Source organism: Trachypithecus francoisi, unplaced genomic scaffold, assembly GCF_009764315.1.
Source record: "Trachypithecus francoisi isolate TF-2019V2 unplaced genomic scaffold, Tfra_2.0 Lachesis_group14, whole genome shotgun sequence".
In the NCBI taxonomy this organism is placed as follows: domain Eukaryota; kingdom Metazoa; phylum Chordata; class Mammalia; order Primates; family Cercopithecidae; genus Trachypithecus; species Trachypithecus francoisi.
In genome coordinates this window covers 47908367-47923963 of record NW_022681459.1, presented here as the reverse complement: position 1 = coordinate 47923963, position 15597 = coordinate 47908367, and the positions used below count along the sequence as shown (strand labels likewise).

Genomic DNA, 15597 nt, shown 5'->3' with positions numbered 1-15597 from the left:
CCACCCCTGAGTTTCTCCTTCCTACAAGCACAAAGTGATGTGGCAGCTGCAGTGCTACAGCAGCTACTGTTCATCAAGCATCACCCGGAGAGCCTGGTATACTGTGTAGGTGGTCTGAAGTGGGGCCTGAGACCCTGCATTTCTATCAGGCTTCCAGGTGCTGCTGGACCACAGATCCTATCTGAGGACCAAGGCTCTAGGGCGCCACTTGATGCACTGAGACAGGCAAACACTTCTCAATCACGCCAGAATAGACTTCTGAGAAAGCACTCAAAATTCTGACTGCCACAGCACATATTCTAGACCTGTGGAGTGTTTATAATACTTATTAACATTGATTTAAACACTTCCTTTGGGCCAGGCGCGGTGGCTCATGCCTGTAATCCTAGCATTTTGGGAGGCCAAGGCAGGCGGATCACCTGAGGTTAGGAGTTTGAGACCAGCCTGGCCAACATGGTGAAACCCCATCTCTACTAAAAATACAAAAATTAGCCGGGTGCCTGTAATTCCAGCTACTCGGGAGGCTGAGGCACGAGATTCACTTGACCCTGGGAGGTGGAGGTTGCAGTAAGCCGAGATCATGCCACTGCACTCCAGCCTGGGTGACAGAGTGAGATCTTGTCTCAAATAAATAAAAAAAATAAAATAAACACTTCCTTCGAAACACCTGCTGAGGATATTCCCAATGCTCAGCCTTTGTAGGACTAGCCCTTTTAGAACAGAGAAGGCACTGGGCTGTAAGTTTTGCTCTCTCTCTCTTTTTTTTTCTTTTTCTTTTTTTGAGACAGGGTCTTACTCTGTTACTAAGGCTGGAATGCAGTGGTGCGATCATAGCTCATTGCAACCTCTGCCCCCCAGGCTCAAGTGATCCTCCCACCTCAGTCTCCCAAGTAGCTAGGACTACAGGTACGCGCCACCATGCCCAGATAATTTTTATATTTTTGCTAGAGACGGGGTTTTGCCATGTTGACCAGGCTGGTCTTGAACTCGTGAGCTCAAGTGATCTGCCTGCCTCGGCCTCCCAAAGTGCTGGGATTGCAGGCGTGAGCCATGGTGCCTGGCCTAGTTTGCTCTTACTTTTTTTCCATCTTTGCTGTTTCTAGGCCACTGGGAACAGGCTGCGGAGCTCAGAGTCCACAGCTGTGAGGCTCCATGTTGCACCATCAAAAAATAAGGTGGTAAGAGTCCTGGTTTTCCCCAGTGTCAGGGCAACAGGGGTTACTGCTCATGGGTTACACAGAGGCCCTACCTGACTGCGTCGCTGCTTCAGCTTGATTTTGACAAGGAGGATGAGGCAGACCAAGGAGACCACGACGAAGAAAGCCAGGAAAATCCCCATGTCAAAGTATTCAGTGGGTTGCTGGAATGGAACACAGACACAGTGAGTCACAGACTCTGCAGCCTGGTAATCGGCACATGGGCTATCTTGGCTTGGTCAGGATAAGGGGTGACTGGGATGAGTTTCCCCTCAATTTGCAGGCAACTCCTGGGGTTCTGCTCACATGTACATGGTGTGCTCCCTAGGCCCAAGCAGTGCCTTCGGTGTGGCCCGGGGGGATGCCTGTGGCGATCTCAGCAGGTCCCTCAAGAGCCAAGGGGACTCTGTTGGTAAAGCCTGGCTCCCCGTGGAATACTGCAAAGTTGGCTGTAACTGGTAAGAAAGGCCCTTCCAAATAAACACAAATAATCACATTTATAGGACAAAAGAGTGAGTGTCATGTTTTGAGGGAACAGTGATTACTAACCATATAATTAATGGTTTACAACAACTCAGAAAATTGTATGCTGCTTCCACAAATATCAGCTTCCACTACAATGAGTCATATTTACCAAAGCGCTTTTTTTTTCCCTTTAAAAAGAAGCCAGCAAGTCAGTTCAGCAAACTCCCTCTACTTTTAGTTCTTACCTTTTCCTCACTGCCTCCTAAAACCTCGCAGCCACCTTATCTGGGACCTCCATTTGGCCAGTGGGAATAGAGCTTTGCAAAGTGGAAGCTGCATGTATCCGGCTATGTTGTGCATGGGAAAGAATCATCCTACACTGTGAATGTCCCAATATTTGTGAGGGGGAAATAACACCAATATAGGGCACCAGCCCAAGGTTCCTGGAATTCTTCAGCTTGAGGTTTGAGCAGAAGAGGCCGGTTAAGAGTTAGTGGCCAGTAGTGTCTCTTCCACATACTTAAGAGATGCAGATGCTATTCATTAGCCATTGAACTCAATCCCAGTTGAAAGCTAACTTTTCCAGACTTAAATTAACTTGGGGAATTTCAATAAGGTAATCTACTCTATAGGAAGAAAGAAATACAAGCCTTTTTTCTAGTGTCTAAGTCAGATGGAAGAAGGAAGACACAGGAAGGCAGGTGCTAGGTGCCCCATCCCTTCAATCCTCCTCAGTTTGCCTTTCAGAGGGAGATGGGATGGAAAGAAAACCATGAGAGATTGCCAAGAGGGAATGCCAGGTGGAAGAGGCCAGAGACATCTTAGCACAAAGGTATCTATTTCTGGCAGGATTTTTCAAATTCGCTATAAAGGAACACGAGTATCATTTCTCCCTGGCCTTGAGTCCAGTAGGTGATCTAAGCCTGCAGGAACCTGGGGTTGCCAGCATTTTAGAGAGATAGGAATGAAAGGCCAAGGGAAATAAAGGGACAGGTAGTAGCAGAAAAGGCCCTGAGCCTGTGCCAAACGGTGTGGAGGCTCACTCGAGGAGGGCGGTGCTGGATCCTTGCTCGAGCCACTTTCTGCTTGTTGACGATGTTCATCAGCTTAATGGCATCTGCACCCTTCACATACACCACCGGCCTCTTGAGCGGGTCTTCCGAGCCCTGGTTCAGCTAAGGAAGAAGACAGGGCTCTGGTTAAAAGGTGTGCTTACTTTAAGACACAGTAGAGAGAAAGAAAGGCTGGAGGGAAGGAACATTGAATACCTGTCTGGAATCCTCCAGCTCTTCCAACATTACAGCCTTGGAGTTCCCAAAACAGCAAGGCTGAGAATAACGCTTGTTTTGGGATGGACTGGGCAAGTAGAAGGGCCAGAAAGGTCTTAGAAAATGCCCCATGAGCCCGGCGCAGTGGCTCACGCCTGTAATCCCAGCACTTTGGGAGGCCGAGGCAGATGGATCACAAGGTCAAGAGTTCAAGACCAGCCTGGCCAACATGGTGAAACCCCATCTCTACTAAAAATACAAAAATTAGCCAGGCACGGTGGCGCATGCCTATATTCCCAGATACTTGGGAGGCTGAGGCAGGAGAATCATTTTAACCCAGGTGGTGGAGATTGCAGTGAGCTGAGATCGTGCCAGTGCACTCCAGCCTAGCGACAGAGCAAGACTCTGTCTTGGGGGGAAAAAAGAGAAAATGCCTCCTGTGCCCCAATTCCCTGGCTCTTAACCTCGCCCAGTACACCTCCCTTGGGGATTATGTCCAAACATGGACATCTGACTTCAGAAGACAAGAGCAAACGCCCTGAGATGAGGGTGACATAACCGGGACAAGCCAAGCTCACTAAAGGAAGTGCCTTTCTCAGGGAGGCTGCAGTGTTGGCATGGCCTGAAGAGTTTACCTGGTCAATAGCTTCTGGGTTTTCAGACACATCAAAGATGACTGCAGTAGCTCCCCGCTGTACCGCTCGCTTGGCCTGCCAGAGTAAAAAAGAGCAGGTTGGCCCTCTGGTCCTCTTACCTTTCCAAAGCTGGCCTTGGCATTCAGGCCTGTAATCAAATGCAGAATCTGACAGTTACCAACTTATGTGACATCAGGGACGTTACCTCACTTTCCTAACCCTCAATTTTCCCATCTATAAAGAAGGGGACCGATAACTAGAGTTAACAATAATACATAGTTTCAAATAGCTAGGAGGAGGATATTCCCAATTCAAAGAAGTGAGAAATGTTTGAGATAATGGATATACTAATTACCCTGATCTGATCACTATACCTTGTATGTTCTGAAATATCACTATGTACCCCACGAATATGTACAATTATTATCTGTCAATTAAAAAACTTTTTTTTTTAAAGAGGACAATTTCACCTACCTTGTATAGTAATTGTGAGGTCAGATGACTTATAATAGGGGAAAATATATAATTGATTACTTAACAAACTTTTGTCTTCCTATCCAGCCCAAATACTGAAAACGACCTACACATTAACAACCTGCCCGGTCAGTACAGAGGTACTGATTTCAGTATTTCCTGTTTCAGAGTCACTAGCAACCAAAGCAAATGCCTTTGGTCCATCTCATGTGGTTCCTTTTTCCTTCCCATGTCACCCAGTTAGAAGAATATGTTGAGTATTTCTGAATGAGTCTCAAAATGGTTAATTTTAATAAGTGACACAAGCTGAAGACCTCTGGAGACACTGTTGGTGGTGGGAGCTGTGAAAAATAATTGTAAATGGGGTTTTGAAGCAGTTGGCTGCCAGACCTGGCTACACATCAAAAGCCACTTGGGAAGTTTGTAAAGCAGATTTCCTGGCTCAAACCACAGAGACTGACTGAGCAGGGCTGGAGTCAGGCCCAGGAAACTGAGTTGTGTATGCTTTCTGGGGGATTCAGATGATTCAACCATTTGGGGAACTACTGATCAGAGAGATGAGATTAGAATGTTTTAGGAACAAATGAGAAGTGATGGCATTCTTTCTGGGGGAGGTGGGGGAAGGACTCCTTTCCATCCCAAAGAACCTTCTAATTCCATGTCCAGCTAAGGTGACAGCAAGGTAGAAGCTGTGGAAAAACAAGACTTAAGATATAGCCTGGCTGGAGTTCGAGACCAGTCTAGGCAACATAGCAAGACCCCATATCTAAAAAATAACAGAAAAATTAGCTGGGTGTGGCAGGGCATGCCTATAGTCTCAGCTACTCAGGAGGCTGAGGCAGGAGGTTTGATTGAGCCCAAGAGGTAGAGATTGAGTTGTGATTGGACCACTTCATTCTAGCCTGAGTGACAGAGCAAGACCCTGTCTTCACAAAATACATACATACATACATACATGCATACCCTGGCTTTTAGGAGCCTGAATCTTGTTAGGGAAGTAAGACACTTCCAATGTGTGTATGTATAGAAGGCAAAACCAGCCTTCTATAAGATGGGCAAATGATGGCTAGTGCTTAGAGATCAATAGAGTTAATATTGGCCACAGTGCTTGAGAAAGAATAAAATTGAAATTCCTTTCCATAGGAATAATCACTACATTGACGTGGCGTGAGAAAGCAACATTGCCCGGAACACAGCTAGACCAATGGCTCCACTGGGCCACTAGAGGGCAGTCTCACCCTATAGCTTTTACAACAAACCAATTCCTTGTATTTAGCACCAAACAGTACCAAAAACAACTTCAGTAAAATCTTCAGTATACTGCAAGTTCCTTGGCAGTTCAAGAAGTTCTGGCACCCTGGACAATCTGTCCTTGTCTTGCATGGGACCCTTTCTTTTTGAATGGAGATTCAATGCACTGAAAGTCTCAATGCATTGTTCACCATACCCTGTTTCATCACCAGATTGCTAGGCTAGGAGTCAGGAATGAATGCTGGGAGCTATTCCTGCCTCTGCCACTGGCATGCTGCTAACAGTGGACAAGTCACTCAATCGCTTTCAGCCTCAGCCTCAGTTTCCCCATCTGTTAAAAATAAAAAGGCGGTGGGGGATGGCTGGGCATGGTGGCTTATGCCTGTAATTCCAACACTCTGGGAGGCTGAGGCTGGTGGGTCACCTGAGGTCAGGAGTTCCAGACCAGCCTGGCCAACATGGTGAAAGCCTGTCTCTACTAAAAATGCAAAAAATCAGCTGGATGTGGTGGCATGTGCTTGTACTCCAGGAGGCTGAGGCAGGAGAATCGCTTGAGCCTGGGAGGCGGAGGTTGCAGTAAGCGGAGATCATGCCACGGCACTCCAGCCTGGGCGAGAGTGAGTGAGACTCTGTCTCAAAAAAAAGGGGGGGTGGGTGTGGGGAGGCCGCCTATGTTATTATGACTAGGGTCCTTTCTAAATTCCCAGCCTTGGCCACTCAACTGAGAAGCAGTGGGCTATCAGAGCAACTCAGAACTGCACTGGCCCTGTCACCCTCCTCCAGGAAAAGAGGATGCTGACACAGCTGATGACACAGCTGAGAAAGTGTGAGGCCAGGGTGGCGTCACTTTCCTCCACCATAGAGCTATCTATCTTTCTATCTATCAGAGATGGGCTTTCACTCTGTGACCTGCGCTGGAGTGGTGCAATCACAGCTCACTGCTGCCTGAAACTCCTGGGTTGGAATGATCCTCCTGCCTCAGCCTCCTGAGTAGCTGGGATTGCAGGTGCATGCTACCATGCCAGGCTAATTTTTTTTTTGTAGAGACAAGGTCTCACTATGTTGCCCAGGTTGGTCTTGAGCTCCTGGGCTCAAGTGATCCTCCCATTCCGGCCTCCCAAAGTGCTGAGATTACAGGCATGAGCCATGGACAACCATGCTGGCTATCCACAGAGTTCTTTAGGGACACAGACTACTTTGCCTGAGGCCAACAGCTCATGGATGCCAGAGTTAATATAATTGTAAGTAGATGCTGGTGTTTTCCGCTTAGGTGGTATCCCAGGCTTTTTCATAAATTCCTTCTCCAGACATAGAAGGGCCCTGAGGAAAAGCACTAAAAATGAGGAAATAAACAGGCCCTCTCATTCCTTTATTTGGCTTTCATTCCACAATCAAGCACATCAAACAGCACCCTCGGGGAATGTGCAATTCAGATAAGTCCAGATGAGGAGCGAGGTGCGGTACCTGCACTTTGATGCGGGTGCACCTGGAGAGTCTAATGGCCTCGGGATGAAAGGCTGCAGGATCTGGGGTAGGGAATGCCTTCCCAGGAGAGACATGCCTCAGGGAAGTCATTTAGCCACATGGCCTTCTTAAAGTTCAGGCTTCCCTGCTCCGCCCAGAATGTGGAGGTCTCAAGGACTCAGAGGTTCCGGATGAAGCATGATCCATTTGAGAGACATAAAATACATTTTTCACAAAATCTCAGACATGGTGATATGTTTCCTGGTTTTTACAGCAAAGAGGGCAGGTCAATAATAAGGCAGCTGGTTGTAGTTGCACGGGCCTGTAATCCCAGCTACTCAGGAGGCTGAGGCGGGAGTATCACTTGAGCCCAGGGTTTTGAACCTGTCTCTTTCTCTCTCTATATACATGGTGCTTAAATTCTATGTACAGCTTGACTTCCAATACAACCAGGCTAATATATGGGATCTAAGGACACATATCTTGTTTGAGAAAATGCTTCATTCACACAGGTGATCTACTTTTAAAATTACATTTAATGTAAACTACTATTAAAATAAGTTTGTACTTCCTGCACATACCAGGACTGGACAGGAGAGAAGCCAAGCTAAGACCCTATTGGGAATTTGCCTGTCAGAAGCCAGCTTAGGATTTAAAATAGGCTACGAATAACCCATATTGAGAAGAAGACACCTTTATTATACTGTTCGGAAAGGAAATTTAAAAAAATACAGGCCAGGTACAGTGGCTCATGCCTGTAATCTCAGCACTTTTGGAGGCTGAGGCAGGAGGATTGCTTGAAGCCAGGAGTTCAAGACTAGCCTGGGCAATATAGCAAGACCGTCTCCACAAAAAAGTTAAAAACTAGCCAGGCATGGTGGCGTTCACCTGTAGTCCCAGCTACTCAGGAGGCTGAGGTGGACTGCTTGAGCCCAGGAGGTTGAAGGTATAGTGAGCCATGATTGTGTCACTGCACTCCAGCCTGGGCAACAGGGCAAGACCCTGTCTTAAAAAAAAAAAAAAACAGAACACTACTTGGTCATTCTCTGCCCCTTGCCCATATTTTCAGTTTAAAAATTGATGAGGCACATTCCTTGAACCAATCACTCTCATAGATCATTCACCATTTTACTTACTCAAGTGTAGACCAGAATATTATTTCAAAACAAACCTAGACCCTAGTTAGGAGTTCACAGTCTTGTGACCACCAGAAATCCTATCTTTAGGATCTTTAAGTCACATACTTAACGTGCAAAACTCTGAAGCTGGGGGCCTTTCAAAGAAAGGATGGGATGCAGCCTGGTGGATATGGTTGGATGAAAGTCACTGGTAAACTGGGCTGTAGCTGGAGAGGGCCGTTATCCCTAAACTGTGCACAGCCTGGAGTGCAAGATTAAGAGAAAGGTGTGACCGCAGAACACAGGTGGGAAGTTTTGGCAAGGCCTCCCAGAAGCAGCCAAAGGCCTTGTCTTGCTGCCCTCTGTGTGTCCTTCCTTCTTCCTCACCCACAAGGGTATCTTCACATTCTTCATCACGTTTGCTACTTCCATCCTTGCTCAGGCCAGGGCAGGTTGGCACCAGCCAGCAAGTGACTGGAAACCCAGAGCACAGTGCTGAATATAAAGTTGCCATGGTCCTTTATTTACCTTCCCAGGGCTGCTGGACCTGAGACTAGACAATGTCTGTAGTCATTGAGACAAGTAGCAAAAGAGCAAACACTTGCACCCTTAAAATACATTTGCAAAGTACAAAATTCCAGCCTCTAGAAGACAGGGCTGTACTGCGGTTGGCACTTACCACTCCCATGGTTATTCAATAAATGTTTATTATAAATGAAAGCAAGCCTGCCTGGTACCATACTCAGGTTATTACTGGTAAAAAGAAAGTGCTCCCTGACTCTGAATGTGATGTGGTTTTCTCATAAGGAAGTGCTTTTATTAGTAAGATTGAGTCTAGAATGTCCCAGTGCAAATGTACCAATTATGATGAGAATTGTCCCATAACCACTTTGTGGGTGGCAAAACGTGAAGCCTAGAGCCCGCCACTTACCAGGAATTCCACTCAGGAATGGATCTGGCATTCTCCCCAGTGTGTGTAGTTATACCCAGACTTGGTACGGGGCTTGGACCTACCCCCATACCTATCCCCTGGAGTCTTTGGGACACAGATTCCACTTTCACCTGTTTACCTGTTCCTCTGTCAAGCTCTTGGATGTGGTATCCCTAGTGCCTACCATTTATTGCAGGAAAACTTTGACAGAATACAGTTTTAATAGAAAATAACCCAAAAGATGACTAAAAATCTCATTTGTCTCGCATTCCTGACCATAAGAGAACCAAGGAAGTTGGACTGTTAGCGCTAATATGAAGATATGTCTTCAACCTCTTACAGGAAGTTGCAGACATACGGGAGCCCCAAACGGACTTTTTTGCCTCTACTGAATACAATTTTGCCTTCTGGCTTCTTTATCATAAGCTTCTAAGTTATTAAAAATTCTTTGTAAATATTTTAAATGGCTGTGATATTTTTTTCTTATATGCTACACATGTATTTCTGATATTTGGGTTGTTCCAGTTTTTAAAATTATAATTAATACTACATTGAATAAATATTGGTTTCCATTCCTAGTTTTCAGAGGACATAGGCCCCTGTGCCAAAGAATATAAAGATTATGAATAATCTCAATAAAATCCATATCAAATTTTAATGTCCCTCCTTATATACCCACCCAACTCTTATTTACCTGCATAAATGACAAGATAGCTAGATTGGCACAGACAATACAGGCAAATTTGTCAACAGATTTAATTTCTGGGTTAGGTGGCCTGCTGATGAGCTGGGTGGAAGGGAGAAAGAAGTCAGTTTGAGGGTAACTCTCTAGATGATACTTCACATGCAGACAGACACTTTAGAGTGAACTATAATGAGCTGATCATATTAATACGAATATTACTAATCCTTCAAGGTCAAATTCCTGTGCAACCTTTTCCATAAAACCAATGGTGCTTCTCCTCAGCCAAAGGACAGGTAAGATACCTCTCTCTGAGCTCTAATATCTTAGGGTTTCTCTTCTGTTGTTTACTACTTCTGTAATACATTTTCCCTGAAAATACGATCATCTTTAGAGTTTTTGCTATTTATAAGGGTAATATGTGTATGAGGTGAACAATTTAAAATAACTCAGCTATTGAAAGCAAAAAGTAACTCATCTGTTACTCCCTATATCCCAGCATTTTAATATAATGGTGTGGTTTATATCCTCCAATGTTTTGTTTTGTTTTTTTTTTTAGACGGAGTCTCGCTCTGTCGCCCAGGCTGGAGTGCAGTGGCGGGATCTCCGCTCACTGCAAGCTCTGCCTCCCGGGTTCACACCATTCTCCTGCCTCAGCCTCCCGAGTAGCTGGGACTACAGGCGCCGCCACCTCGCCCGGCTAGTTTTTTGTATTTTTTAGTAGAGAGGGGGTTTCACCGTGTTAGACAGGATGGTCTCGATCTCCTGACCTCGTGATCCGCCCGTCTGGGCCTCCCAAAATGCTGGGATTACAGGCTTGAGCCACCGCGCCCGGCTCCAATGTTTTTTAAACCCATATATTGGCAAGAATAAAATGCATATGTGTTACAGACACACACACACCAAAATGTAGTTAAAAATATGCTGGATGAGTACCTATAACCCAACTATTTGGGAGGCTGAGGAGGGAGGATCACTTGAGCCCAGGAGCTTGAGGCCAGCCTGGGCAACATAGACCCCAGCTGTTAAAAATTTTGTTAAAAATAGGCCGGGCGCGGTGGCTCAAGCCTGTAATCCCAGCACTTTGGGAGGCCGAGACGGGTGGATCACGAGGTCAGGAGATCGAGACCATCCTGACTAACCCGGTGAAACCCTGTCTCTACTAAAAAAAAAACAAAAACACTAGCCGGGCGAGGTGGCGGCACCTGTAGTCCCAGCTACTCGGCAGGCTGAGGCAGGAGAACGGCGGGAGCCCGGGAGGCGGAGCTTGCAGTGAGCCAAGATCCGGCCACTGCACTCCAGCCTGGGCAACAGAGCAAGACTCCGTCTCAAAAAAAAAAAAAAAAAAAAAATTGTTAAAAATAAATACATTGGACATATTGGACATACACTGTTCTGTACTCTATTCCCCCCTTAACTCAACAATTTACTCAACAATATTTATATGCACTGATATGGGAAAATGTTCATTTTTCTTACCAGCTACACATATCATTACATTGTATGGTTATTCAGAGCTCCTTTAATGACCATCTCCCTGAGAGGCATATAGCAGATTTCTACATTTTCTCTGTTATAAACAGTGTTGTATTCATATCCTTGTACTCATATTCTGGAGGCAACGATCCTTAAAATAGCCATGAGTGGTCCTGCTGAGTCAAAGGGTGTCGATGTCCTATACATAAAGGCCTTGCTTGGGTGCCAGGCATACCCTTGGAGATTAACAGGAATTCCCAGGAGCCAGGAGGTAGACCTTACTGACCACACTGGTATGCCCCATAAAGCCTAACATGGCTAGGCGTGGTGGCTCATGCCTGTAATCCCAACACTTTGGGAGGCTGAGGTGGGAGGATCACTTGAGGCCAGGAGTTTGAGACTAGCCTGGCCAATATAGCAAGACTCCGTGTGTCTTAAAAAAAAAAAAAAAAGCCTAACAAAGCAGACTGCCCTGGGCATGGTTGATACTCAAATTAACACAGTCAAATTCTATTTGTATTAGCCATATATTAATTTAGTTGTTCTATGGTAGTTATTAACTGGTTACTGTGTGTCCTAGACCCTGGGGACTCATACAGCAGCAGGCAGCAAGCATGGTCACAGACTCCTGTCCTCACCAAGGACACATCCTGCCCATGGTGGTGGTAGATCCCTCTCTGAAGAGCCCAGGAGAGTCCTAAGGAAGAGCATGTACATTTAGTTCCAAGGGCAAATGGGTAAGAAATTAAGAACATGGCTTCACTTGCCTCATATCTCTATAGTAGCCTTTCCCAAAGTGCATCTAAGGGAATGATTTTCCTGGTCAGTGTCCTTTGAGAAATGCTGCATATTCCAGAGCTATCCCTGACAAATACATCATTAATATGTGAGAGGCTCCTATTTTACCCAGCATCCCAAACTTTTTTGGACACAAAGCCTGTTTGCAGCAACTCCATGGAGCAGGCTTTAGGACTCTGCTCCTTGGGTCTTGCCATGGGCCTGCTCTTCATATAATCCTTACTTCCCTACAAACTGGGTTCCCTCCTCAAGGAGGTACCCCATCTCCCCCATTCCTTCACCCATGGGGCCGAGTCAAAACTGCAGCCCTTTGCCTTTTCACCTATGCCCAATGGCGTACCAAATTTTGCTGATTCTCCATCGTTTATTCATCCCCACTGCTGCCACCCTGGCCAGGACACCAGATTTCTCACATGAGTCTCAACAACATTCTCCTCTGGGGGCTCCTGAGCCCAGCCCACCTTGCACGCCCCTGCCCCCTCCCCAACACGATCTCCATGCAGTAGCAGAGGGACCATTCTCAATCATGGATCTGACCTGCACCACCCTTCTCCAATGACTGTGCTGCTCTTAGAGCAAGATGTGACCTCCTCCTGCTTATTATTTCTGAACACACCACTCAAACTCTAAGTTGAACTAGATTGAGCTTTTTTTTTTTTTTTTTTTTGAGATGGAGTCTCACTCTTGCCCATGTTGGAGTCCAGTGGCACGATCTTAGCTCACTGCAGCCTCCACCTCCTGGGTTCAAGCGATTCTCCTGCCTCAGCCTGCCGGGTAGTTGGGATTACAGGTGTGCACCATCGTGCCTGGCTAATTTTTTCTTTCCTAAGTAGAGACAGGGTTTCACCATGTTGGCCAGGCTGGTCTCGAACTCCTGGCCTCAGGTGATCCACCCTCCTTGGCCTCCCAAAGTGCTGGGATTACAGGCCTGAGCCACCACATCCGGCCTAGACTGAGCTTCTTTTAGTTCTCTTCAAAATCCCAAACTCAATGGTGGCCTCATTTAGGGTAACAGGAAACCAACCATGAGGAGCACATTACCCCCTTCACACAGAGGGTTCATCTTTACTGCTTCTCTCTTTCTGTTCAGGTATTATTCCCTCAGGCTGCGGTGCCCAGTGGTCTTACGCTGTGCTCTGCCACTGTGGCACTTATGGCGTCACACTGTCATTGTTTACTTAAAATGCCTCCTTCACTAAAGGGCAGCCAGTGTGTCAGACTTCTTTCCTGCTGAATTCCCAGAACCTGGCAAAAGGCCTGGCACAGGGTAAATGGCCAAGAAATGTTTGTTGATTAACCTAAAAGATCAGTTTTTGCCCTAGGGGTTAGCATCAAACACCATGGCCCTGCAACTGAAAGCACTGACTGCAGCTCACTCTAGGCCACCTGTCTCCTCCCTTTGACTTTTGAGAAAGGTCTGTTCTCTAACAAATCTTCTTGGAACATAATATTCTTCGTACTTTAGATTCTCAGGATTCGGTTTCTTATTACTGGTGCCATCTTTTGCTGTTGCATTTCCTGACAGCCTTTTTACTGGTTGTCAGTTCGAATGCAGGCATCGTGTCTCCTCTGGTCAACCGTGACCCCAGGCACTAAAAGTGGCTTGGCCTTGTTGTGGATCTGTATCAGGCCCCAGCCCCTGGGTGCTCATCTCTGGATATCGAAGCTCTCTGAAAACAAGCCCAGCCACTTGCAGTGTTTGTTTCTTCCATTCTGCAGGAATGGGAGCCTCCCTTAGTACCTTTACCAAAAGAAAGCTGGCCAGATGACTACCCTTGGCCATGTCCACAAGAACAGGCTGCATGTGAATTTTTACAGCATCCTCCCATTATCACTAGGGGGCCTTGACTTTCCTTCAGCCTGAAAGACTGATGGAGTTCATCCTGAACCTGTAGAGAAATATGGCCACACCACACAGGGGCCCAACCCCAGGAAAGTGCAGGTTTGGCTACTTTCTCCACCTGGTACGAAGCTCTGTTGCCTTGGCTCTCTGAGTGAACTGGTGGCAAATTCTACCACAGCTTCAAAATCCCCAACTCAATGGTGCCCTAATTTGGGGTAACAAGAGACCTAAGCATAGGTTTGAAGGCTTGAGAGATACAGCCATCTAAAGCCAGAGCCTGGAACGCGTCACTACTGAAATGCAGGGCGGCAGGAACCAGCCCTGTTTCTGTTGCCGCCACCAGGCCTGCTCCTGTGGTCAGGGAGGGGGAAAGGGCGGTTAACACGATGGAGAACACCCAGCCGGTCCTAGGGACTGGCCACGCCTGACGCCCAGAGGTCCCTCTTGGCGGGTCCTACCCCAGTCCAGAGAGCCCAGGCTCTTTGAGTTCTGTTATGCCCCTCCCTCTGGAGGCCACTAAGTGGATTTTAAATCCTCACTCCTCACTTTTTCCTTTCCTCCTCCTCGAGTTCTTCACTTAGTAGTGACCACCCAGGCACCAGGCTCTTGAACATTCTGGTCAGTTGCTGTTCTCTGAAGCATGAGTCACTGCATGACACAGGACATTCTCGCTGGGCAAGGGGGCTCCCAAGGCCTGCCTCACCAAGGGCCCTGTTTTCCGACAGAAACTTTTCATTCCATAGGAAATGAGGTCACACACCAGAGCACATGGGTAACTGGTGAGAAAATCCTCGTGCCAGGAAGGGGGGTGGTGGTGGTAGAAGTGGGGAGGCCAACTAGACCCTAACACTCACAAACCATCAGGGGGAAATCACCTGCGGCTCTAGGGTAATTTCTACTAGGGTGGGGATGAGAAGGGTGGAGGAAAGGGACTCACACAGCTTAAAAAAAAAATCCGGTTTCTTTTAAAGTATATACAACATACATGATTTTACTAAGCCAAACTTGCAGGGTATTTGGCTAGCTTACTTTCAAGACTTGGAGCCCCTTAATCTACGGTCTACAGGGGACCAACACACAGAAGGTAAAGAGCAGCAGGAGCAGGGGCGAGAGGCCAGGGCGGCCAGGCGGGCTTCACTGCCTAGGAGGTTGGGAGATGAGGGTGGGTGGCGCAGTGCTGCCAGCTCCACCCGCCGGCTCCTCGCTCCAGGGCTTGGCTGCAGCCCGGCCTGACCTTCCAGGTTTCCCTGGCAGGAGATCAAAGTGCTGAAGCCACAAACACAACTCAGAACTCCGAGGCCCTGCGGCCAACATCCCCCCTCCCACGGCTCCTCCCCACGCCAGGAGCCCTCCTCTTCCCCACTCCCACCCCTCCTGCACCGCGGCGCAGGGCCCCTCCTCCCCTCCACCAGCCCTGCTTCTCTATGTTTCCCCCCACCCCCGAACCCCCAATCCAGCGGGCCGGGACTTTCGGGGCGGGCTGCCAACCGGCCTTCTCCGACCCGGGAAAGTGCCCTCCTCGCCACCGGCCGCGCCCCTCCCCACCGGGAGAAGATATTTCTCGCCATAATTAAGGTCATTAAGCCTCCAAAGGCTCCCGTCGGCTGCAGGTTCTGAGTTCCGGAACGAAGATGATGCATTTTAAGTCCTAGTTAAGATTATGCTGATCTATTTAGGAGACATGTAGCAGCGAGAATTCAGCGGTTAAGTTAGTGGTTAAGGCTGCCTAAGTTTAAATAGTGTTACTTATTCTCAAAATATGTAGCAGCTCCACTTAATTTCTCCTAATTAAAGGTACCCGACTGAAGAGGCTGGAGTCCGTGGCCGGGTCGCGGCGCCATTGCACAGGTTGGTACCCTTTTCACAATCAGAAACTAGTGGGTGTCAAACAGAAATGCATTTCCCTAGATCTTAATCTTAAACATAGACGTTTAGACCAGTTCCAAGAAACACAATGATCCTCTTTGTTTTAACACCTGACAAGGAGCACCAAAAA

General features: G+C 47.3%; 1 protein-coding gene across 3 annotated transcripts in view; it reads right to left on the bottom strand.

Annotated features, from left to right (window-relative positions):
* Positions 1-15597, bottom strand: part of ZNRF3 (zinc and ring finger 3) — a 178196-nt gene that overhangs the window by 11777 nt on the left and 150822 nt on the right. For all 3 annotated transcript variants that reach the window (XM_033233113.1, XM_033233116.1, XM_033233114.1), the window contains exons 3-5: positions 3565-3639; positions 2705-2836; positions 1250-1360 (exon numbers count right to left, since the gene is read on the bottom strand). In XM_033233113.1, the coding sequence (XP_033089004.1) occupies positions 1250-1360; positions 2705-2836; positions 3565-3639 (318 nt within the window). The remainder of the gene's footprint in view (positions 1-1249; positions 1361-2704; positions 2837-3564; positions 3640-15597) is intronic.